The 27,196-nt window shown below is 36.0% G+C and overlaps 1 protein-coding gene across 8 annotated transcripts in view; it reads right to left on the reverse strand.

Moving 5' to 3' along the window:
* Positions 1 to 8,165: 8,165 nt before the first annotated feature.
* The window catches only part of ERO1B (endoplasmic reticulum oxidoreductase 1 beta), a 72,163-nt gene continuing 53,132 nt past the window's right edge, over positions 8,166 to 27,196 (reverse strand). For 3 of the 8 annotated variants that reach the window (XM_059882497.1, XM_024986641.2, XM_010820421.4), the window contains 10 exons: positions 26,433 to 26,444; positions 24,707 to 24,733; positions 21,317 to 21,409; positions 20,962 to 21,208; positions 20,139 to 20,208; positions 17,395 to 17,481; positions 16,173 to 16,306; positions 11,104 to 11,160; positions 9,512 to 9,550; positions 8,166 to 8,504 (listed from right to left, as the gene is read on the reverse strand). In XM_059882497.1, the coding sequence (XP_059738480.1) occupies positions 8,489 to 8,504; positions 9,512 to 9,550; positions 11,104 to 11,160; positions 16,173 to 16,306; positions 17,395 to 17,481; positions 20,139 to 20,208; positions 20,962 to 21,208; positions 21,317 to 21,409; positions 24,707 to 24,733; positions 26,433 to 26,444 (782 nt within the window). In that variant the 3' untranslated portion in view covers positions 8,166 to 8,488. 8 annotated transcript variants of the gene reach the window in all.

Consider the following 27,196-nt stretch of genomic DNA (forward strand, 5'->3'; position numbering starts at 1 on the left):
GATTTTTGCATAGTTTGTCAGCCCAGTGAATCTAATAGCCATTACCTCGAAACTTCAGTAAGACTGCACCTTTTCCAGCTTACTGAACATTTGTGACTGAACAAAGAAGTTCTTAAGAGGGGATGAATAACAGGTATCCCTGCATCTTTGAGCCAGAACATCTATGCGGAATTCTAACAGTTTTATTTTAGTTTCCAACCATATTAAAATTATACCCTTTGTTTTTAAATAGCTCTGAAAGCAGCCTACTGGAAGCTGCTTGTTTAAAAAGGTATTAATAGTAGCATTGCAATATCCTATAGCATGATGCCTGCCTTTTAAGTCATGGGAAAGGGCATGTTCCAGACAGCTCCTTGTAAGTTGTCTTTCATCTAAGTGAAGCACAGGTCATAAAAATAGTTCCCCAACCATAAGTGCCATTCTAAAGATCTCCAAGACTCTCTCTATATATATGGCCTGCAGGTATAAAACTGCCTGTAATTAGACGCTGTACATGGTTGTGTCAGGGAGGTTAAGTACTGAGGAAGTATTATTACCAAAGAGAAAGTACCATATTTTGGGACAGAGGGAGGGGCAGGTGAAAAGGAACTTAGTAAGTTCTGTCCTCATGGAGACCCATTTCTGATATCTTACTTCCCAGTTTGGCCTTCAGAAACAACTCATCTCTGGGCATTGACTTCATAGGGATCAAGTCTGCTTTTCTTACCCTGATGGTATTTAAAATCAGAATTTCAAGTTTTCAGGGGGTCACAATAGGGTTTTTCTTGTGTATGGGATACCTTCACCCTGCATAATCACACAACAACTTCTTTGCTTTCCAATATGTGGAAGAATTTGGGTTACATATTTAAAATAGTTACTGCCAGGGAAAACTCTACAGTGAAGCAAAATTTGCACTGATAATTCAGGTTGCCTTAAAATATTATAAGCTGTTATTCTAAATAGCTTTAAGAACACCCTACTTCTCATACTATTTTCGTTAATGATACTTAGAATTTAAAGGCAGACTCAGAAAATGCTTAAAAATCCTCTAAGTCATGCTTTCAGGAAGTACTGCAGTTCTTCAGTATGAGGTCATTGAAGGGTAGATATATATTTTAAAACAGTACTAAAATCATACAAGTCCTATACTCATCCTATGACATACAAATATTTTATTATTCTGTTGTTATTGCCAGGAAGATTGAAATACTCAGCATTAACTGATATTCTGTTTTTATGATTAAGCTGCTAGTATTATTTGAACTATTATTTTTATTGGAAAAGATAAAAATGTCCTAAGTGCCTGTTTTTCTCTTCCCTTTTAAAAGTAATGCTAAAGTACAATTGTAAACACATCTAGAATATAAAAAACTGTGATTGTAACAAACTCTCTCTCATAGTAAATGATCACTTTTACTCTGAAATGTTGCATGTATGGTATGGAAAGGAAAATTAAGTTTCCCTTAAATTTCTATTTACTTGTGCTGCCAAGTACACTAACAGCCCTACTCCTAGGTGAAATACTAAAGGTCACGAGAAGACAAGAAATGGAGATTATTGGTTCCAAAATACCCAAACATCCTCTTGTTTTAAGGCAACATGATGAAATTACCCCCTCCCCACCCATAATGTGAAAGTTTAAGAATGAGGTAGAGGCCATATCACCAAAAATTTTGTACCATCATTTAGCTAAGTCTGATTGAACACTAAAAGGCTGCATATTTCTTGTGCATCCACTGGAAATATACACAATAGGATTAATTATGGTGTTAACTGTCTAAAGAATGCCAACTGGTTTGTGTACAGGCAGACCTTGGAGATTGCAGGTGCGGTTCCAAACCACTGCAGTAAAGCAAAATACTGCACAAATGTGAATCACAAATTTGGTTTCCCAGTGCATAAAACGGATTTTCCCTGTAGGTCCAGTGGCTAGGGCTTTGCCACTGCAGTGGGTGAGGGTTCATTCCCTGGTCGGGGAGCTAAGACTCCACATGCCGAGTAGCCAAAAAACCAAAACATAAAAAACTGAAGTGATATTGTAACAAATTCAATAAATAACAATGGTCTACACTTTTAAAAAAATTACGTTTATACTTTTAAGTGTACAGTAGCATTATATAAAAAACAATGCACATACCTTAATTAAAAAATATTTTACTGCTAAAAAATGTTAACCATGATCTGAATCTTCAGCAAGTCATAGTAGTAACAAAGATCACTGATCACATGTTACCATGACAATAATAATGAAAAACATTTGAAATATTGTGAGAATTACCAAAATGTGACACAGAGACACCAATGCGGTTGGGAAAATGGCATCGGAAGACTTGAGCCACATAGGCTTGCCTCAGACCTTCAGTTTATAGAAAATGCGGTATCTGCAGTGCAGTTAACGTGAAGCACAGTAAAATGAGGTCTGCCTGTAGATATCTTTCATTGGCTTTTTTCCCTTTCTACAGTGAACCCATTTAATTGAGCTGATGATGAAAACATCCAGTGTGTTCACACACAACCGTGGACTCTAAGAAGTTTTGATTCTGACAATAAACACACATCAATCACATTTAGCTATGCCAGTTCTTTCTTGAATATGTCAGGCAGTGTTAATGACTATGCTGGCTATTGTGTTTAGCTGCTTACATCAGGCACACTTGCTAATGTATCCCCAAATTTTCTCTTTATCAAAATCCAAAAGAACTGCTCTTTGTTGGCCTTGAACAATTAACCCTATTTAAGAGGAAAGGAGGAAGAATTAGTAAATCCTAGAGCGTGAGAAGTACTCTGAGAAGAAGGTTCTCATTTGCATTTACATAGTTAAGTATTACAAGAATATTGCTTTTACTTTGACAATAAAGATGAACTTGTATTAGAACTAAATGGGTCTAAATATTTGAAGCTGTCAAGATTTCCAAGAAACTTTAAAAAAAAAAAAAAAAACTTGCTTTGCTTTAGATTACTGCATGATAAAATATAGATTAGCATAAGGCTGATCAAAGACACATCTAATATGTATTTCTAATTTTTATCCCATATAGGTGAGAATTTTGTTAATTAAAAGCATTGTTAACTGTGCGTAATATTAAGACTTTTCATAGTGCAGATGGAGGAGCTTTTGGAAATGATCAAGCTAAATAGTGGAATTCTCAGACTACAAACTGATTAAAGTGAGGACACACTTAACATTTTTTTAAGGGACAGTGAGGGTAAGGAAGTGGAATTAAGTGTTTATTCAATACTTCAGTTCAGTTCAGTCACTCAGTCGTGTCTGACTCTTTGTGACCCCATGAATTGCAGCACACCTGGCCTCCCTGTCCATCACTTACTATGTGCTAAACCCTGGGCTAGGTATTTGTGGGTCCAGTCAGCACAGTCCTTACATTAACCCTGCTCTTGGGCCTAAGCAGGCATGTATGAAGAGCCCTTGCATGAAAGGGTCAAAATACCTGAACATCAGCTAATGTCATCCATGTGCTCCCAACCTAGGTAACTGTGTGCATTCCCCATTCCTGTCACCCAGGTCCTCTGGGCCTGGGCACTGATGTGTGCTCATTCCAAGTGGGGTTCTGAGACTAAAACCCCTACTTGATGACCTGGCAGCCAGAGTCCTTAGGTGCAAGCCCATTGACTCAAGAGCTCCTAATGGTATCTGCCTAGTTTCTCCAAAGCTGGGTTCCTTCCCTCTGTCCCTTGACCTGGGGCTGGATCTCTCCTCTGTTTTCCTTGCCAGCATTCCTTCTTTAGCCTCCAATTCTAATCTGTTCTTTTGACAGGTCAGAGGCTGCCCTGCCATGTAGAATATTAGACTCTTCCATCTGTAGAACAGATTCTCCCTCTGAACTTTAAAAGCCCACTCCAAACTTGAGATGAGTGGGCTGATCTCTTCAGCTAGATCTGTGACCTGTTTCTTTTTAGCCTGTATGACCTCCAAAATCTCTTTCTCCACTGATTCCTGTCACTCTGATCCTTCTTGACTCTGACCCTCTATTTCCCATGAACCTTGCTAAGCTACAACAGTCCGTCCTGTCTCTTTGCAGTCATAAGTACCCTTAAAGGATTAACTGAAGTATAAACGGGGTACATTTAGCATAAACAGATGCTGCTTTACCAGCACCTTTCAGTTGATGCCACTGTACATCCCTTGGTGCATTCACTAGCCCAGAGTCTGGGCTTCAGGCCTGCAGACTGAAAACCTGTCAAAAAGAACAGAAAGAACACTTACCCATTTGGAGATACGGTCTGTGAAGGAAATCAGCATGGGTAACTTAAATAATAGAATGATGTGTGGTGAATGCTGACTCTGCCCTGACCAAGGGGTGGTAGGTAGATTGTTTTAATTGATTTTAATCAATCTGTGACAAATTGATGGCACTTTCAAGCAGACACTAAGATTCATTCACAGTTGTTCAGTCGCTCAGTCATGTCTGACTCTTTGTGACCCCATGGACTGCAGCACACCAGGCTTCCCTGTCCTTCACTATCCCGGAGTTTGCTCAGATTCATGTCCATTGAGTTGGTAATGCCATCCAACCATCTCATCCTCTGGTGCCCCCTTCTCCACCTGCCCTCAATCTTTCCCAGCATCAGGGTCTTTTCTCATGAGTCGGCTCTTCGCATCAGGTGGCCAAAGTATTGGAACTTCAGCTTCAGCATCAGTCCTTCCAGTGGTTTGATCTTCTTGCTGTCCAAGGGGTTCTCCAGAGTCTTCTCTAGCACAATTAGAAAGCATCAATTCTTCAGTACTCAGCCATATTTATGGTCCAACTCTCACATCCATATATGACTACTGGAAGAACCACAGCTTTGTCTATACAAACCTTTGTCAGCAAAGTGATCTCTGCTTTTTAATATGCTAAGTTTGTCACAGCTTTTCTTCCAAGGAGCCAGTGTCTTTTAATTTCATGGCTGCAGTCACTGTCTGCAGTGATTTTGGCATGGAGGGTACCTTCTCCACTAGACAAGTTTCTATGTTACCTATTCCTCTTCTATTAAAATACAGTTGATTACTGAACATTATGAAGGTTAGTGGGGGCTGAGGCCCAGGGAGTCAAATCCATGTATAACTTTATAATCAGCTCTCTAGCTGTAGTTCCAAATCTGTAGATTCAGCCAACCGCACATTAGGCAGTGCTGTAGCCCCTGTGTATATAATGAAGAAAACCCACGTGTTTCCAAGTGGACTCATGCAGTTCCAACCCATGTTGTTCAGGGGTCAACTGTATTCTTTCTCTGGGTGTATTCTTATGATAAACTAGATATAACCCAGTGAGGTTACGGAATTCTTAAGTTACCTGAAGGCAGGGATATTTGTTTTGTTCACTGCTATATGTCCAGCTCCTACAAGAGCGAGCAAATACTCAGATCCTGTTATTCTGACAAGTTATTGGGGTTTTTTAAGGTGACTTTTTACACTTGCATTTTTATCCACTGCATATAGATTTTATAAGTTTAATACTCATTTAAGGGCCCCTCCCTGTTTTTTCATGAATCTTTGACAGATATCTAACTTTTGTACAAAGAATCCATAATGGAATAAAAAAGAAAGTAAGGATTGTATAGCAAGATCATTCTGAAATCATTCTTAGAAGCTGAGTCTCAACTGCATGTTCTGTCTCTTTGTCCTTACCTGTTTGGGCACTGGCAAATAGAATACTGATGTGATTACCACAGCAGGTAGTAAAAAGTAGATTTTTTATCAAGTGAAGTATAAAAAGGACAGTGACATATTGTGGTTAAAAGTGCAACCCTCCAAACACTTGAGGTGGTCAGAGTTTTAGCATCATTCATATGTTAAAGGATTTTTTTTTTCTTTGAAGCGTTAATGGAACAAATAAGAACAGCTTTAAAAAGTTATTTTAAAGGGGTGTGGGGAAAGACTGAGGGGACCACTGTAATAGCTATTAAAACCGAGGCCCTGAGTAATTAAAACAATGTGAAACAGGTACAGGAGTAACAGACCAATGGAATAGAGAACCTAGAATTTTAGATATGATTACACATAGCATCTCAAACTAGTGAGGAAAAGTTGCATGGTGCTGGAATAACTGGGTAATCACCTGGGGGAAAAATAGGTTGGATACTTAATTTGCACTTTATACCAGGATACACTCCAAGGAATCAAAATATAGATCTAAAAAAATAAAACCATCAATGTTCTAGAAGAACATACAGATGAACTATTGCTGTGAACAAGGCATTCTTAACTATCAAAGTCCAGAAGTCACTAAAAAAATCAATAAATTAGACTGCAGAAAAATTTTTTAAAAAATCCATGACAAAACCACCATAAGCAAAGTCAGAAGACAGACAACAAATTGGGGGGAAAAAGTGTACAGCTTCTTATAGACAGAGGATTAACAGGGGTGTGCATGCTCAGTAGTGTTCAACTCTTTGTGACCCCATGGACTGTAGTCCACCAGACTCCTCTGTCTATGAGATTTCCCAGGCAAGAAATGGGTTGCCATTTCCCTCCGGGGGATCTTCCTAACCCAGGGATTAAACTCACATCTCCTAGCATTGGCAAGTGGATTCTTTACCACTGAGCCACTTGGGAAGCCCCCAGAGGATTTATATCCCTGACAAATAAAACACTTTTAGAAATTGATAAGATCAATAGTGCAGTAGAAAAATGGGAAAAAGATACAAACACAAAAGGAAATTATACAGATAAACAATAAACCTTAAACAAATGAAAGGTAGTAAGCCTTACCTGTGATAAGGAAAAAACTAAAACACACTGATATATAATTTTATCAGCTTATCAGGATAGCAAAAATCCAACATTTTAATAATACTCATGTTGGTCAGGTTGTGGGCAAGCAGGCATTGTTTTAAATTGCACACAAGTGTCATCTGGTAACCATCTCCTGTGGAGGGCATATACTAATATTTTTCACAATTACAAATGCACATGGTCTTTGACCTAAAAATTCCATCTGCAAGAATTTAGACTATAAGTTCATATTTACATATGTGTAAAATGACATATAGAATTCTGGAAACAATCCAAATGCCCATTAATAGAAGACTGGCTAACTAAACAATTGTACATTCAAATGTGAAGTGTGAAATGTGAATGTCGCTCCGTCGTGTCCAACTCCTTGCGACCCTATGGACCATATAGTCCACGGAGTTCTCCAGGCCAGAATGCTGGAGTGGGTAGCCTTTTCCTTCTCCAGGGGATCTTCCCAACCCAGGGATCAAACCCAGGTCTCCCGCATTGCAGACGGATTCTTTACCAGCTGAGCCACAAGGGAAGCCCAAGAATATTGGAGTGGGTAGCCCATCCCTTCTCCAGCAGATCTTCCTGACCCAGGAATCAAACCAGGGTCTCCTGCATTGCAGGCGGATTCTTTACCAACTGAGCTATGAGGGAAGCCCTGTACATTCATATAATGGAATAATAAGCAGTTATCTTAAAAAAAGAAGAGTGATTAAGTTATCCATTGACATGGGAAGACTGCCAAGAAAAACTAAGTGAAAAAAAGCAAACAGTATGTATATACCACCACTCTTTGGGTAAAAGTGAGGGATAAAATGAGACTTTCCATTTGTATTTGTTTGTATATGCCTTAAAAATGTATAGATGGAAATATAAGAAACCAAGAACAGAGGTTATTTGTGGTAAGGGCGGGGGAAGGATGTGCAGTATGGAAAGTCAGGCCAAAGTCAGAAAGAAGACATTCCACTGTATAGCTTTTTATATTTTTTGGTTTTTGAACTATGTGAATGTATTAGTTATTTAAAAAATTAAATAAAGTATATTTTAAAACCTTTATGAGATTCAGTACAAGTCAAAAGATACTAAAAGCTCCCCAAGTTTTAGTTGATTGGTAATAAGCCAGTTTCTAAAATAACACAAATGTACCACGTTCTGAGCAGTTTCAAGTTCTAGTCCCACAACCTAGAATATGAATGTGGACAAATTACTTAGCCTCTCTTCTCCTCAGTTTTCTGATTTAAAAATAGAGAAGTTAATTGTACCTACCTGCTAGGGCTCCTGAGAAGATAAATAACCCATGCAAAGCCCTTCAACAGTGGCTGCCAATGCTTGCAATTATGATTTTAAAAAGGAAACAACCACAGAGTACTTATTTTCTCTCTTCTCTACCAATTATAACCAAATTTTCATCTCATAAAAGGAAACATTTAAAAGGGGTTTAAAAAAAAACAGGATAGGAAGATTGCAGAAACATTTACTTTAATTCACATTTTCTGTAATCTTGTGGGTACAACAGCAAATCATTTGGAATTCTGTTCAAAATCAAAGCTGCACCTGTAGATGTTACTTCAAATCGAATACACATAAACCTGGTATGTGTCTGTGTTGTTTTTGTTTTCCCAAATAATTTCCATGATACCATGCACCCAGTCTGTGTATTTTGGTGAATAGCTATGGTTTCTGCAGGTACTTCAGTTTGCAAAACTGCTGGGAGGCTTACTGTGAACTGTTCCCAAATTTCCAGGTGAAGGCAATGCTGATGGAGATCAAAATAGCTGTCCTTGCTTATATACAGTGGCACCTAGGTAAAGTTGGAGAATATGGCACAGTGTTTCACAGACATACAGAGATTACAAGTGTTGAACAACTCACAACGTTAAAGTGTCAAAATAAAACACTTGACTTATCAAATTTCAAAACGGTAAAAAACCATTCTAATAGTCTGTCTCATCCTCCTTGTAATCTAAGAATCAACACAAGAGAAACATTTAAGTTTATCAGTTTTAATACAGAGAATTTCTAATTTACACAGATGTCACTTAAGGGGGAAAAAAAAAAACTCACGCTACTAAAGGAAGGAATATGTTCCTTCTCTTCATTTTCATTACTTTGTCAGCTGGTACAATCATTTCTGTCAAGTTATATTATCAAGTGCTGGATTTTTAAATTAGGTGATGAGATAAAGACAAAATGCCAAGAGGTATTGCCATCCAAGCATTGTCACAATGCAGTCGGTACTGTAATATCACTTCACAATAAAAAGTAGGAGTTGGAAAAAAGTTTATATCACAGGGATCATAAAACATCACCAGGCTCACAAAACAGATTTCTATCACATTCATTTAAGAAATACACACATACACAAAAATGTAGGTTCCCCCCCACAATCTCGTTTATGGTAAAGTTAATCAAATAGATTTCAGCTTAAGACTACTTCATTTGTTTATTTTCTTGATAGTGAAAGATCTGTTAAAACCTTTAAAAGAATTTTTTACCCTAACTAGACTTTTTAAGTCCTAGAACTCACTCTAAGACATAATTTTAACTAAGCTTGAAACAAATCACAGTAAAGAAAACAAATGGAAATGACCAAAGATTTTTTCCAGGAAATAGAACTTAAACAACAGCTTTTATCTTTAACTGGGAGAATGGTGAAGTAACACTACCAAAAAGATTTTTAAACTTACAGTAATAATAGACAAAGTGCAAAACATTCACATTTTCTTAGACTTTGAAAAACACTAAGAATAATTCTTATTAATTTACTAGCAAGATTACCTAGATATTCAACTTTTTAGACAAATTTACCTTAAGGTCCCCCTTTCCCACCAGACAGTACTTGTATCCCTAAAAATGAAAAGAAAAAGTGGAGGAGGCTCCAACCAAATCAGTCTGTTTTATTCAACAAAAATATACCACCACCACCATCAACAACATGAAAACTCCAGGTCTACAAGGGTTAGAAATTGGGTAAGAAAGTAACTAGTGAGCTCTTACTCCCCCCCAACCATATCCCTCCAAGGGATAGCTACATATGTTTAAAGGGGGGATGAACCAACTAAGCACAAGTATGCCACTAAACCATCAATGAAGACATTTCAGACTTTGGCAGGATAAGATGTGGATTTAAGAGCACTTATTTACTTCATAAAAGACTGATACCCGCATTACTTCTACACAGTTGCAACCTTCCAAATTAATCACATTATATATACACTAACACCTTTAACAGTAATCAATATTTTAAATATTAAAGATATTTAAATCCAAGGCTTAGAAAATGACAATTTAGGACTTATAAAGTCATCTGTTGGTACAAGTTGCAAGTTCATTTATATACAAAGAACTAAAAAAGAAAAGGTAGGGAAAAAGGAAGCTTACAGAAGTATGAACTAACTATTTAAATACAAAAGAAAATCAAGTTGAGAGAGGATTGCATAGACTATAGTCAAAAATAAAATCCTTTAAAAATGCTTACTTTAAAATAGTAAGTTTTGTGTATATAATGTCTCCAACTGGTGTTATAAATCCATATAATCCCATTCAAATTTTATCAATATGGAAACTGTTAAGTATTTATGCCATTTTTGTTTTCTTAACAAAAATTCCTAAAGTTGGAGTAGGGGCAAAGAGACACAAAACCAACAGAAACTGTTTTCTAGGTTCTCAGTAAAGAATCCCCTTGAGCCAGCCCACTGCAGGCACAGGAGATCTGGATGGGTAGCACAGGGGACAGTACTGATTCACCTTTGCTGAAGGTATTTATTCGCCTTTAGACCAAAACAGAACAGCAACAACAACAGCAAGTAAAAATCTTAAAACAAATTGAAGCCTTGGGGATTCTTAGGTAACTACTGTCATTATACATTGAAAGGGTCATTCGTCACGCAGACACTTCCCTATGATAGATGGTGACACACAGAGCTAGGCAAGGCTAAATAACATTTAAAAATCATTGACAAATTTTTGTTACTGATACTGGCCCTAAGCATCATTTGCTCTCTAGCTCTCCTTTTCCATAACAGACTGTTAACAGTGTTACTCGGATGGAGACATAGACATTTTTAAGTTTGACTACTGGAAATAAAGAACAGAATAAACACAAAGCCAATTCTTCGTGAATTGCTGTTCAGAATATATTCAACAGATGGTAACACATGGAATTAAACACAGAATTAGTATAACTTACATGTTTTAAAAGTATATACTTCATTTATAAATATCTCTAGTTGATAATCTATTAAGAAGCATAAATATTCAAGTGAACATTTGAATTTTCTCTTTAAGAGCTCAGAATTCTTGAAGTCTGATTAGTCTCCTTTTGCTGAAATGTCCAAGACTAAAAAGGCTTCACACAGTCACTTTATGTCTCTAATTAGACATATAAAAGCCTCTATTACCTACTGTGTTGTAATAAAACTTTGAAATTCTGTAACTCTCTTATACTTGTAGAAAGCCTACAAGAGAAAAAAAAAGCATATTAGTACAGCTAATAGGATGTGTACACATTTCATATTATTGATGCTGTCATATGGACTATAATTTGAAAGCAAATTGAAAATAAAATAATGTTTCACTGAACAATGAAGCTTCCATTTTTTAAAGCATATGCTATAATTATTAAAGACTGGCAAAACAGAGCTGTAGTTTGTTACTTTTGATTTAGAAGGGGCAAAGTTACTTCCTATTAGCAACAAATTCTAGATCAATGATGGGAACAGTGATATGATAATTCATTACAATAAAGAATCTCAAATCATTTACATTTGGCCTTAAAAATTCATTTTGCACTCTCCTCTGTAAATGTCCAATTCTTTCTTATTGCTCCCCAAACATGGATTTGTTTCAACACAAACACTGATCTGTTTTAACACAAAGGTGCAGATTCTATTTATCTGTCTACTGTTGAATCCCTGTGCCCTCCAGCCACCTGTATTTATTTGTTGCTGTTAGTCACTTATTCGTGTCCAACTTTTTGATCCTGTAGACTGTAGCCCACCAGGCTCCTCTGTCCATGGAATTTCCCAGGCAAAGAACACTGGAGTGGGTTGCCATTTCCTTCTCTCGGGACCCATGTTTATAGTGTTCAATAAATAATTACTGGCTGACTGAATGAATGAATAAAATACTTCTGAGCCCAAACTCAGAAGTAAAACTCTGAAATGGGAATCATTAAAAAAGAAATCCTATAAGCTCAATTATCCTTATGTACAATTCAGGTTTATACAATAAAAATCTAACATTTTTCTTTCTGTAACTTAAGATGATATAGAATACAGTACTGAGCCTTTATTTTTGTTTGTTTGTTTTTTTTTTTTGAGCGCCTTTAAGTACATAATAAGTAATAACTTTTCTTATATTGAGAGCTTAAGGTATGGTAGGCAATGTTCTGAGCCCATCACACATGTAATCTCATTAATTGTAAACAAAACAAAAAACTCTACAAAGTAGATAAAATTAATCCTGATTTTATATTTTAAGAACACGGTGCATGCTAAGTTGCTTCCATTGTGTCGGATTCTTTGCGACCCTATGGACCACCAAGCTCTTCTGTCCAAGGCATTCTCCAGGCAAGAACACTGGAGTGAGTTGCCATGCCCTCCTTCAGGGGATCTTCCCGACCCAGGGCTCAAACCCGTATCTCTTAGGTCTCCTGCATTGGCAGGCAGGTTCTTTACCACTACTGCTACCTGGGACGCCCATTTAGGAATACTGAGGCTTAAATAAATCAAGTAATTTTCTCAGGGTCACTCAGGTAGTGGGTAGGATTCTAACCAGCTCATCAGATCCCAGGACCATACGGCCTCTCAAAAAAAAAAAATCTATGTTCTCTATGGTCTCAAAAATATTTTCTTTATACTCTTACAAGCTGTAGATGAACAGAAAATGTATTCTTACTCAAATCCTCAGAATATTAGAGAAGTGAAAATGTTTATTAGGAGAAAATATGATTATTAAGCAAAATAAATGTGTAAAATCATTTTCTGTACCTCAAAGTACCCATTAAAAAAACAAAAACAAAAACTATCATATGAAGATACGGTAGAGACCAAGGCCCTTAACTAAAGAAAAGAGAGCTCAGTAAAGAGCAGCAGTTGAAAAAAGTATGCTCAAAGTCTGATTTAGATACAAAACTGGGGAGTATCAGAAAACTCAAGGTTTTATACAAGCTAACATTTTACCAGGAGAGTACAGACTCAGCAGCATGGTGTGGGACCTGTCTCTGTGAAGATGCATCCAAGAGCTCACACGTTATGACACAGGTGGGAGTGCCCACACTCCCTGTTACTATTCTCAGACAGACACAGCATGGCTGCATCCATCTACTGCTTCACTGGTACTTTCAGAGGGACACTAAAATACGCTGTAAGACTCAACAGGTCACTAATCCCCTATCTATTTGTACCCAGGAAAATAAACCACTTGATAGAAATGCTGAAACTGTCAAAAATTGGCTGCTAGTGTAGGAAAGACATTTGCAGAGTATTCAAAATAAAGAAAGCACATTTCCCAGCATTCTGTGGCCAGAACCAAAAACAGCGCTCATGTATGTCTCTGCCCACTAGCATTATGGACACAGCAATGCTGCGCTGGGTGCCCTAGCTGAGGTAGGACTGTATTATATAGGTTGTTAGACCAAGAAAACTCCCAGTTCACATAAGAACGAGTGCACAAACTCCCCAAAGTATAACACAATAATTGTGTGGTTAGTGCAACCAAAATCATTTACTATATAAATGAACTGATAATCAGGTGGAAGATACAATGAACAGATCTGATTAACAATTATTAAGAGTAACTGTAATATTTTTAAAGGAAAAAAATAAGAAATGTATAGAATACATATGAAGGAAACAATAAAACTTGATGAAGAAAAAAAAGAATGGCTAAATTTTGGTATGTCCATGTAACAGAATATTGGCCTATATTAAAAACAGTGTTTATATATTTGAAAATTGCTAAAAGAGTAAATCTCAGAAGTTCTTATCATAAGAAAATATTCTGTAATTATGTATGGTGATGGATGTTAAGTAGGCTTATTGTGGTGATCATTTTGCAACATATACCAATACCGAATCATTATGTTACACACCTGAAACTAATATAATGCTGTATATATCAAGTACACACTAAGGAAAAAAAGAATGCTTATGAAAAAATAATATTGGGAAATGATTACAACATAATGCCAAGTAAAGAAGGATAAGAAAGGATACAAAATGTGTAAGTAGTGAGAAAATACACATTAAAAATACAACAAATGTTGAAATAGTTCTAAGTGGTAGGCATATGGATGATTTTTACATTTATTTACTAAATTATACTTTCACATGGTTTTCTAAATTTTCTATAATGACCATGAATTACTTTAATAATTAAGGGGAGAGAAAGATGAATATTTTAAAAGAGCTTTAAAAGCAGATGGCTGTTATTTGTTTTCCCTGGGAGGATAAGGGTGATTAAATTAGGCTGTTCCTTATTTGTGTAACCATCCCACCCTGAGTATCATAACCCTTAAGAAAAGAAAGGTTTCTCACATCTAGACTAGTCATAAAAAAATGAGACAGATTTGTAAGTGCTGAACATATTAGAGCACTAAACTCCCAGCGGTGTCTGTAAATTATCATCACTACCACCCCTATTGCCATGGACTTGAGAGAGCATCTTGTAATTTTAAAAGTGTCACATGGAACCTTATTTTATCTTCATGTTAACTTCTTGGGAAAGATTTTTACTTATCTTCATGGTACAGAGAAAGGAAACAAACTGGAAGAAAGGAATGATGTACCTGAGCTCATGCTGCCAGTAAATGGCAGCGCCAGGATTCCAGAATGCTAATATCTGACTGAGTCCAGTACTCTCTAGAGAGCAATAAAAGGTAAAACAGCCTCTGTGGAAAATTCTGAAAGAGATGGGAATACCAGACCACCTGACTTGCCTCCTGAGAAACCTGTATGCAGGTCAAGAAGCAGCAGTTAGAACTGGACATGGAACAACAGGCTGGTTCCAAATCGAGAAAGGAGTACGTCAAGGCTGTATATTGTCACCCTGCTTATTTAACTTATATGCAGAATACATCATGAGAAATGCCAGGCTGGATGAAGCACAGGCTGGAATCAAGATTGCAGGGAGAAATATCAATAACCTCAGACACTCAGATGACACCACCCTTATGGCAGAAAGTGAAAAAGAACTAAAGAGCCTCTTGATGAAAGAGAAAGAGGAGAGTGAAAAAGCTGGCTTAAAACTCAACATTCAGAAAACGAAGATCATGGCATCCAGTCCCATCACTTCATGGTAAATAGATGGGGAAACAATGGAAACAGTGACAGACTTTATTTTGCGGGGCTCCAAAATCACTGCAGATGGTGACTGCAGCCATGAAATTAAAAGATGCTTGCTCCTTGGAAGAAAAGCTATGACCAACCTAGACAGCATATCAAAAAGCAAAGATATTACTTTCCCGACAAAGGTCCTTCTAGTCAAAGCTATGGCTTTTCCAGTAGTCATGTATGGATGTGAGAGTTGAACTATAAAGAAAGCTGAGTGCCAAAGAATTGATGCTTTTGAATTGTGGTGTTGGAGAAGACTCTTGAGAGTCCCTTGGACAGCAAGGAGATCAAACCAGTCAATTCTAAAGGAGATCAATCCTGAATATTCATTGGAAGGACTGATACCGAAGCTGAAGCTCCAATACATTGGCCACCTGATGTGAAGAACTGACTCACTGGAAAAGACCCTGATGCTGGTAAAGATTGAAGGCTAGAGGAGAAGGGGATGACAGAGGATGAGATGGTTGGCTGGCATCACCGACTCAATGAACATGAGTCTGAGTAAGCTCTGGGAGTTGGTGATGGACAGGTAAGCCTGGCTGCTGCAGTCCATGGGGTCCAAAGAGTCAGACATGACTGAGCAACTGAACTGAACTGAGCTAGAGAACTGAAGCTGGAAGGGCTGCATTTGTGAATATTCCTTATGAGACTGAGAGAAATTCTGAGGAAGTTGATATCTGGTTCTTTCTCAATTTAATTTTATTTAGATTTAAATATATTTAAAGAAGCAGATTCACAGCTACAGAGAACTAGTGGTGACCAGTGATAGAGAGGAAAGGGAAAGGGACAATATAGGGGTAACAAGTTAAAGGTACAAACTATTATATATAAAATAAACTACAAGGATACACTGTACAACACAGGAATACAGCCAACATTTTATAATAACTATAAACGGAGTTGTTGTTGTGTGTTGTTGTTTAGTCACTAAGTCATGTCTGTCTCTTGCAACCCACGGACTGTAGCCCGCCAGGCTACTCTGTCCATGGAATTTTCCAAGCAAGAATACTGGAGTGGATTGCCATTTCCTTCTCCAGGGAATTCCCTGACCCAGGCATCCAATGCAGGTTTCCTGCATTGCAGGAGGATTCTTTACCATTTGAGCCACCAGGGAAGCCCATGAGAAGAGTTCTCACCTTCCAAAAGCATTTAAAAGAGCAACTATTTCCTGTCGAGTGAGTTGGAAGCCTTTAGATGGGCTGTTCTCTGGAAGCTTTTGGATTTCTTTTTCAGAGAATAATATCTTCAGGGCAGTTCCTAAACCCTGAGTCTAAAGAAAATAGTGATAAACTTGCAGTTAAATTCACATAATAATTGCTATAAAGGTTTAAAGAAACATTCAGTCATTGTGATGAGAAGGCAGGAAATTCAAATGAACTGAACTTTTCACCAAAATATTCAACTATGCAAAATATAGTTTCTACTTCTCACAGATTATGCATATGATAAATTTATTGAAGCTGTTAAGGAAACCTGAAAAGTTTAACCCTTTTGGATACACATCATACTATTCAAAATTACTAAAATGCCATTTTTTTAACCAAGAAAATATCACATTAGGATTAAAAGTGTTCAATATGTAACCTTGAAAGCATTCTTTCTAGTCCCTAGCAATTCAAAACTTAGAAATCATTATAAGTTCTTAGTGATACCTACACTTAATAATTTCTCAATTATTAGCACTAGAGAAAAAGAAAAATCTGATTTCAGTGTAGTCACCATTAAAAAATATTCCATCTCCTGACTTTCTATGACTTACTATCATCTTTGTAAAAAGATGACAGAAAATATCACACAAGCCTTTTTACATTGAAATATATAGGGAAATGGGCCTGCTGTGCAGACTTTCCTATTTTGTGACTAGTGGACCTCCTTCTTCTGATCACTGATGCCAAGTCAGTGATTATAATTTGATAATTAAGTTTTTTATATGATTACATTTTATCTTCTAAATAGGTATGTAAAATACCAATACAATCTATTTATAATCATCCAACTTCAGAAATCTGATATTGTACCAACAGAAACAGATATAATAAAACCAAAATCATTAACCTAGAATAACAGAAAAAACAACCTAACACACATACATTAATACACACTAATTTTTTTCATAAATGAAATAGCAAAACCACACTTTGGATCTCTATTTTTTTTTTAATTTTATTTTATTTTTAAACTTTACATAATTGTATTAGTTTTGCCAAATATCAAAATGAATCCATCACAGGTATACATGTGCTCCCCATGGATCTCTAATTCAATGAACAATGAGGACATTTTAACAAAAACTTTCAACTTCTCAGTGCAGAAATTTAAGGTTAGTAATAGTTTCAGAACAGAAAACAACACACAAACCTGTAACTTCCCCCATAATCTGCATTTGTCACATCCCACGCAGTCCATTATACGGGAGATATTCTTGAAATGTAACCGGAATTCCTCCTAATGTGCAGAAAATATTTTCATTCTAACTAGACATTAAAAATTAAACTGCATTTATCTGAATTCTAAAAACATTTTTAAGCTTATTAATGAATGAATTGTGTTTTTCAACAATGATGAAAATCATCTGGATTTGTACAGCATAGCATGCATATGAAATAGCTAACATTAATAGCATTTTATAAAATTCACTCCACATATTAATTCAACCAATTTTTTAATGAGAGGCTACTCCATGCAAAGCACCAACATGTTCACTGTGGGGGACACAAGAGTAAATCATGCATGGTTTTTACTTTGAAGGAGCTTAACTGCTGCTTCTATTTGATATCTGCATACAACCAGTGGCAAATACATCTACATTATGTTTTATTTATTTTGGATGCACTGCTTTGTGTAAGTGTAAATCAGACAGCTAGTCCTGGAGCAATGATCAATTCCCGTCTCTCCTTAGGACTACCCCATATCTGTACACGTGCTCTGTCAGCATGGATGACCACAGTGTGTGGTCTCGCAGTCCCCCACGTTTGCTAAGGCTGCTTCTTCAGGGACACTCACTCACTGGATCCTTGAATGGTGCTGTATTAGCTCCCCACACAATTTGGTAACTCTTCTGCCTGTGATCTGTGCACAGGTTTCTGTAACACTAAGGTCAGCCTCAGCTTCTCTGAGAACAACACTAACTAAGAGAAAGTTTCCTCATCCTTTTCATTGGGCAAATGCAGAAAATAAACATCATTTTATTGTACTGAGGTAAATGTTTCATTGCAAAGAGCTGGAGTGAGTCACCTGAAAACTCTGGCCCATCAAAAGCCCAGCCCTGCTGCCCAAAGTGTTTGGAGGAATCTGTAGCTTGGCCAAAAGAAAGACAACAGAAACATTCCAAAAACTCCTTTGTGCTCCATTCTCAGAATTCACATGCTTTGGAGCAGATGGAAAAATGGATTTAAATTCTCCTTTATATACCTTTGAAAAGTAGCAAACCAAATTTCCAGCATTTTACACTTTAAAGCTAGTTGTGAAACTTTAGTCTGGTCTCAATCTTACCTTCCTCATCTATAAAAAAAGATACATAATTATAGTTGTCTTGATCAAAAGTATAAAATTTATATAAACATTTATAAAGTAGGAAGCATTAAAAAAATGAATTAACATTATGTTAAATACCATAATACTAATATACCTCTAAAACAACCATAAATCAAAACAACCTTCCAAAACTAAAATACAGTGTGGCTAAACTACTTCATTTCAGAAATACTAAGCAACTCTGACTAATTTATTCATTCTTGTAGCATGTCTATATCTAAAATATGCTGGGGCCAAATAGGTTTCAGAATTCATAATTTGTCAGATTTTATTTTATTTTTTTTTTTATTTGTCAGATTTTAGAAATAAATTACATAACACTGTTTATTATGAAACACCCCACTGGAGTATATGCCAACACCTTATAATCAAATATATGATTGTTTTTGTAGCAAAATGTAATAATAGTCATACAAAGCAGAATTTTTTAAAAAACACTGTAACTATCTTTACATCAGTTCAGGTTAGACTTCCTTGGTGGCTCAGATGGTAAAGCGTCTGCCTACAAGAGGGAGACCTAGGTTCAATCCCTAGGTCGGGAAGGTCTCCTGCAGAAGGAAATGGCAACCCACTCCAGTATTCTTGCCTGGAAAACCCCATGGATGGAGGAACTTGGTAGGCTACAGTCCATAGGGTGGCAAAGAGTTGGACACGACTGAGCGACTTCACTTTCACTTTCTATAACTATCTTTACATCAGTTCATGTTAGGTTTTGCTAATAAATTAATTTGCACCAAACATAAGAAAAATGTTTCAGTGGTTGGAGCTTTTGGATTTCAGAATTGCATATAAAAAATTATAGAGCTGTTGTAGAAGACTATTTGCCAGTCAATTTCAAATACTTTTATCAAACTGTAAAGGTATAATGTATTCCTTAATTACTATAAGCCAGCGGTCCCCAACCTTTTAGGCACTAGGGACCGGTTTAATGGAAGATAATTTTTCCATGAACAGGGAGCGGGGATGGCTTCAGGATGATTCAAACATTGTGCACTTTATTTCATCAGTTCCACCTCAGATCATCAAGCATTAGATCCAGGAGACTGGGGCCCTCTGCTGGAAGCAAATGAAAATGAAGTGCTCCTAATGTGAAGTTTCATAATGTTCCTAAAATATAGTCTCTTTCTGATATCCCAAGTCAACAGATAATTTTTGCCTTATATGTTAGTCCGTAAGTACAAAAACATAATCGTTTGAAAAACTGTAATAGTTCATAAAATACACTTTTGAAAATATGCTATTACTATCTTCTAAGTGGCTAACAGTGCATGATTGCTTTTAAGATGCATCAAAACAACAAAAAGAAAAGAAAGAAAACTTCCTCTCAAAATAACGTCTTTTAAAAGGACAATTACAAAGGTGTCATTAGAGCTACAACTGAAGATTCACTAAGCAGGGGGGCAAACTAGAGAGAAAAAAGGAATTGAGAGGAGTTTTTTGTATCATTTACAGTAAAATCCAATCAGACCACCCAGATTGAGAACTGGGAAAGGAAGTTTAGAGGAAAAAAATTAAAACACAACCAGTCAGCTGCTCTCCACTCTTCCCACCAATCAAGAACTCTTTACCTTTAATGACTTGGCCCCCTTTTTGTCACCTGCAAACATGGATTTCTCATCAAAGTGCATGGGAAAGGACCTGATGAAATGAAAATATTATAAGTTACAGATGACAAATTCAAGTTCTGGTAGAATTTTCTATCCCTACAAATATTTAAAATTCATAATTTACTCGTGTGTAAGGTTTGGTAACATGAGAAGGTGGCAACAGTTTGCATATAACTATTTGGTAAAAGAGAGCTTTATAATTTGTAAGACTGTAAGGTTTTGAAGAAATTATATGACAGAAATAACCTAAAAAATTAATAACAATTTATGTGAAAAATGTAAAACATTCTGTTAGCATTTCAAAAAATGTAATGCACAATTTACCTTAAGCATTTCTTAACCCAACTTTCCTCCATGCTCATTTTAGCATAGACCCAGGATATTTTTTTTAAGGTTAAACTGTAGAATGTAAAGCTAATGTTCTCTTAGGTAATCTATCCTTATGCTAACACATATTACCATGAATTTAAATAGCAACTGGAAGAAAACAAAATTGGTAGAAAGAATACTAAAATAACATTAAATTTTGGCACTACATAAAATTTAAAGTTATATTTAAAAATACAGCCTATTCTCGAGTGTGAAAGTTTATGCAATAAAACTTTTCGGTCAACATTTTTAGAAAAAAATTTTAAAACACTGCCATCCAATGAACTGTCCTTCTCAGTTCTAATTCTCCCTTTTCCTAACCAGCTTTCAGGAGTCAGTTTTTGTTGTATTTCAAGAACTACGTCATCCAATTACAGAGTGGAAAATTTCAGATCACTGATAATTCAAGTCTTACTTTGTATCTTGAAAGATATTCAGTAGAAGGGTTTTTGTGTCAGCATCTTCTTGCACATTTCCAGTGTAAAGGTCGACAATTGAGCGCTCAAAGTATGGGGCCACTTTTGATAAAGCTCGAAGCTCAATTAAATATAGGAAGTACAGATTCTTTAGCCTTCTTGGGCCTTCTCCCTTGGTCTCCACAGGGTCGAATCGGCGTTTAAATTCTTTCATGTTAGGTCCCCAGCTAGGTTTACCCCAGGTTTCTATAAAAGAAATATATTATGTACTTTTAATAAATAGGATTTTTTCTCTCTAGAGAATATATTCTTTTCCCCAACAATTTTTATACTAATAGAAAAAAATGTGATTACCTTCCAAGAGATAATTTGCACACAGATGTAAATTAATACTAGCATGAAGTCCTGATATAAGCTTATAGAAGACTCGTTTCTCCAGACACAAACCTAGTCAGAAAAATATTGAAAAAGAAATTACGTTCATTTAGATAACAGAAATACTGAATCAAGAGGATTAGGTATGCAGGCTTATTTTTAAAGTTAAGATTCAAGGACATTAAAAATAAATCAAGGAACAATATAAAATAATTAGTTTGAGATCCTCTCACTAGCAGATAAAATAAGATTTTGACTTCAGCATGGAGGTAACTGAATATGATAACTTAATGCAGAATAAGATACAAATGTCTGGACTTCTGAAGGTCCAAACACTCGAGCAGATGCACTTAGTTAAGTCCACATGTTACCCAGAAGGCAACAGCACAGATACTTTGTGGTTTAGGCTAAACTAAAGCAGACTTAGAGGCACTGCTTTTGCTTAACAATAGCTGTTTCTCCTTTTCCCTTCCCTACAGATGTCCTATTTGAACCTACTTGATGGTGGAGGAAGAAGAGACTGAAACTGAATTCTCTTCTTCTTCTAGATTATTATTATTTATTTTTGAAGCCAGGCCCTCAGCAGTGAAAGCGGGGAATCCTAACCAATGGACCACCAGGGAATTCCCCTTCTTCTAGATTCTTTACTGTGTCTTATTAATCCTTTGTCCTGAATTTCTCTACTTAACTACATGTTCTGCTTCTCAGGAGCCCAGACCTAGAAGACAGACATCCAGCCAATAGAAAAATGTGTGCTATTTACATGTGAGTAAAACCACATCAAGATGGAGTTTAGGACTGTGATGGAAGTTTATCTTATGTAGCCTTCTTAAGTCCCATAGGCTTTTGCTCAAAACAGAGTCAAGATAATTTCATCATCCTATCCTACCCCTGCCTCCATTTAAAAATATTTTCTCTTATTACAAGAGTAATACATATTGTGAATGTACTTAATGCTATTAAGTAAAATTTGAAATGCCCAAGAAACTAAATTTTATACTGTATTTTCCATAATAAAAAAGGAACAGTATTTTTAGAAAATATTCTTTATAGAAAATTTTAAAAATAAAACTGCAAAACTTTAGTCTTTAAGAATACACCAGATCCAGAACAATGAGCTTTTTCCCTTTTCTACCACTCAACAGAGTTATGTCTTTTTTTGCCTTTTTTTTTTTTTTTCACTTTCCCCATGGGGAAAAATGGGCTCCAACAGTGGAAACTAAGAAATAATCTCATTTATATGCTGAAGGCTTTTTAAGACATTAAGAGTATGTATGTGGCTTACTTTGCATCTTCTTAGGACCTTTTAGATCTTCAACTTACTTTCCCTTTGTGTTCTACAACAGATGGCTCTGAAGCAAGTAGCTTCTAATAGGAAAAAATAATTATTTTGAGATCTCATTCCCTAATTCAGAATTCTTCCTAGAATATTCTCATCTCATCTCATGGATAGAGTGTGTGTGCATGCTAAGTCGCTTCAGTTGTGTCCAACTCTTTGCAACCCTATGGACTGTAACCCATGAGGCTCCTCTGTCCATGGGATTCTCCAGCTAAGAATACTGGAGTGGGTTGCCACGCCCTCCTCCAGGGGATCTTCCTGACCTAGGGATCGAACCCACGTCTCTTACGTCTCCTGCGATAGCATGCAATTCTTTACGACTAGCACCACCTGGGAAGCCCCATGGATAAAGGTAGAAATTAAATTCTATTTTGTGGTTTCCTCATAATAAATAAAAATTAAATGCAGCATTTACCTCTTAAAAAAAAAGCATGTGGCCAAGTTTATGGTAACAAGGGATATAAACAATAGGAATAACTTTGATAAAACATTAGGTACTAAATTCTCCTGTAGTAAAACTTCTAATCAAATCTGTTATCAAGTAGCAAAATGATCAGATTTGAGGTTCACTTTTTCTTCCTTTAAACCTAAGCAGTAAGATATCTAAAGGTAAGAGAATGGAAAATAAGCTAAGCAAAGCTCATGAAAATTCAGATGCCTAAAAATGAGAGAGGCAATTCAAATTTGCAAAGTCCACAAAGCTCCTTACCTAAAACGGGGATGGGTGGTAAGTGGGAAGGAAGGAAGAAAAATCTATACTTCCATAAACTGAAAATTAGGCAACTTCAAGAAAAATCTTAACAATAAAAGATGTGCCAAGTGAATGCACCAAGAAGACATACAATACTCTTAGCAGGAAAGTGCTGGAGAGCTGACCCCTGCCTGCAGTCTGCTGCCAGGCCAATGCCTAGCAAATCCAACTGCTGACTTTAGAAAATGGTTCTCCTCTTTCTCTTCTGGATTTAATTTCATTCAAATTCATTTTCACCAACCAAACTACAGGACAACAATATATAATTTTTTTCTCACAAAAGGGCTAGATTTACTGCAATACTATTATTTGGCATTTGTACATTGTTTAGTGATTCTCAAAGCAATTTTCACAGGCATCATCTACACTCACAGCGTAGGTAAGTTGGATGGCTACTGCCACTCTCGTGCCCCAGATCAGCAACCTGAATCTCAGAGAATCTCTGAGTCAGTTGCCTATAAAAGGGAGTGCTCACTGAACCATGTATCAGTGGACTCCCATCAACAGGATACTAGGAGATTCTGGGGTATACAGTATATATCCTAGAATTTGACACTGCCCATAAATTTCATTCTTATCCTCCATTATCCATATGCAGAGTCTTTCCCCACCTCTTTTAAACTAAATACTATTTTTGTAACTTGCATTTTTAGAATAAAGCTAATTAAACAAAGCTAAGCATCTTTTCCCACGTTGGCCATTTGTCAGTGTAATTCCTAGCAGTATTTGCACATCAAAAATAATTAATTAAAAAAACAGAGAAATCCCATTCATAATATAACATTACTAACAAACCTAAGAATCTAGTATATTGGGATCTATATTACTTTATTCTTTAGTTAGTTTAGACTGTATGTTTAAACATGTTTAAAATCTTCTGAATTCAAATTCATCTTCCCTTAATTTCATATACAAAAAAACCCACTTTCTTTCAAAAAGAATGTCTCTACTTAACAAACCAGACTTGCATGATGCTTCCTAGAAAAGTAGTTTGGATGAGTATTACATACAAAATGGAAATAAGACTGGGAACCAGTTATGAAAATGTGATGACCATATCTGCCCTGTGTATTTCCGTAACACTGGTTTTTAGCTGACCAATATCCTCAACATTTTCAAATAATTTTATCCTAAACTACAATAACATAAAACCTGTTATTTTCTTTCATACACTGTCAAGATTAGTTGTCTAGGTAATGAATCCTAAAACTTACAAATATATATTAAACAAATCTTTTTGTAAGATGCCAATACATTTAAAATGCAGACATTAGGTTACCTTCTAGCCATGTGTAGAATGATTCTCCTAAAAAACAAAGCAAAAACAATAAAAATTATATAAACATATTTACTTAAAGCCTTAAATATCCATAAGGTTGAAGAGAAACAATCTTAAGTTTGCCTTTGATGATAACAACCAAAGCACTGTTCAAAACTTCCAGAAAAAAACTGAATTATAATTAATACAAAAATCAAATTACTAATTATCCTATTTTTCCTGAACCAGTAAAGCTACATATACTTCCTTAATTATCTAAAAATACTAAGTTTCAAGGGATAATTAAAAAAAGTTCTCTAGTTTTCAAGATAATTCTTCAGAAAAGTTAATGACCAGAATATGAAGGGGCCTTACTATGTGTACCATGCTAAAAGAACAAATCCTAGCCCACTATTGTTCTGAGTGAAAAGGAAAATGGCAGTCAGTAAGGATGAAAATAGTTAATATACTTCCTAAGTTACCCATCCTTATTTTAATTGTGAAAAGCAAAGCATGAGGATGAAAACTCAACACACAAATGGCTGAGCAAGGAGTACAGGGGATAAATTAAGATGGTGGGGAATTTGTCTCCTGAGTCTTCACCCTTTGCAACAACACAAATACCTTCCTAGAGATTCATTCATTCAACATGCTCTTACTTAGATGATACTTTTACAAAGGATCATTCATTATCTCACTCATTTATTCAGAAAGCCCCAACAGTTAATAGCAAAAGTCTAGCTTGCAAGGTCCTCAACAATCTGTCCTCTACTCATCTTTCTAATTTAAACTACCCCATGTGAAGTCTTTCTAACTGCTAACAGGGTCTCCCAAAACATGCCTTGTTTTTTCCTTTTTCAAGGTCCTTTTTTCCTTTTTCCTTTTTTCCTTGGTCCATGCTGTCATTCAAGTAGCACATACTATCCAATTCTACTGGCTTAAGTCGGTCCATTATTTGTGCATCTCAAATGCCACCTTTCCCAGTAATATTCCAAGTGAGACAGGATCTATTCCACCTCTGAACAAACTCCTACACCACTCACTGTCTGTGCTGTGTATGTAATAATTCTTTATCGTCTCTTATGAACAGTGCTTATCATTCCTACTGTACATATTTTTAGGTCCTAGAGGAAAGATAGTTCCTCTATCTTTATAAAAAGATATGTTTTATACATCTTTCCATCCTGTACAATGTGTACAATGCTCATCATGGTGCCCCTCTACACAGCTAAGTAAATATTCATTTGAAATAATTATTTTGGCTGTTTGGGGGCATGTTATAACTGACATTCATTTAGAAATCTGGAATAACCTACTGTTGACAAATTATCATTCATCAGATTAAGTGTAATAATGATGACTGAGGTTATAAATTACAAAATCAATAAGAAAATAAAGAAATCACAAGACAAATATCTGATAAAACTATTTTAATTTCCTTCCATTTCTTTAGAACATACTCAAGTAGATCACAATAACCAAAAAATAGGGGAACTTGGAATGTGATCCTGTTTCTATACTAAACATGTAAGTAGAATGGTTGTTACACTGTTTTTAACATAGGGTAACTTTGAATTATATACATTAAAAAAACCTCTCATTTTTTGGGTTGCTATTGATTGCTAGTTATTTTCTGAAAAAAATAGGATAAATACTTTTGAATTAAAAACAGGAAAAAATCAAAGTTTGATCATTAAAGACATTTCTTCTACACTTGAAGCAACATAAAATGAGAGTTTTAACTCACCATCATCTTCTCCTGAAAGATAAAATAAATAGATAGGATATCAGACAATGTCTTTTACAGTTCAGATTCCAATCCTATTTATTTTAATATGCGATTAAAACTTACTGTGTGTTAAACTATTAATCATACCATTAACATTGGTTGGCTTGTAGTTATCCTACAAATAAGACTTCTTAATAAGAATAAAAGCCAAACAGCACAAGATTTTCATATATGTTTTATGCAATAAATAGTATCAGAGAGCAAGTAATCATAAAAACCACTAGTTTCAATAATTAACAAATACACAAAGTTACTCCTTTAATTGTTATGCACACAACTCTTTCTGAACATGTGTTTTCAGACTGGAGCACTTTTCTTTCTTAAATTACTGCTCCTCAGCACACACTCACCTGAATAAAAACCCTTCCCAAACTGTCGTCAATGAAAGCATCCTTGCAGGTGCTGCGGGCCTGCCCAGACATGGGGAAGAGGCCGCAAGGCTGGACTCTCAGGCTCCACAGCAGCCCTGCCTTATTGGCTTTACATGTGGAATTCTACATAAGCTTTCATTTTTGAAAAAAAAGTTCTGTTGCACAAAAACTGTTCAAAAACTAGTTGTAGAAGCCCAGCTGTTACAGCTCAGGAATAGCGTGGAAGACACATAGTTAAGAATATTAAACAGCTGTTCATCAACAATTCACAGTTTGAGTGAAGAAAGCTCATCAACAGCATTAGCAAGAGCTATTCCATTACTTCCTAGGGTACCACCATCACCTGGGACC

This window comes from Bos taurus, chromosome 28 (assembly GCF_002263795.3).
Source record: "Bos taurus isolate L1 Dominette 01449 registration number 42190680 breed Hereford chromosome 28, ARS-UCD2.0, whole genome shotgun sequence".
In the NCBI taxonomy this organism is placed as follows: domain Eukaryota; kingdom Metazoa; phylum Chordata; class Mammalia; order Artiodactyla; family Bovidae; genus Bos; species Bos taurus.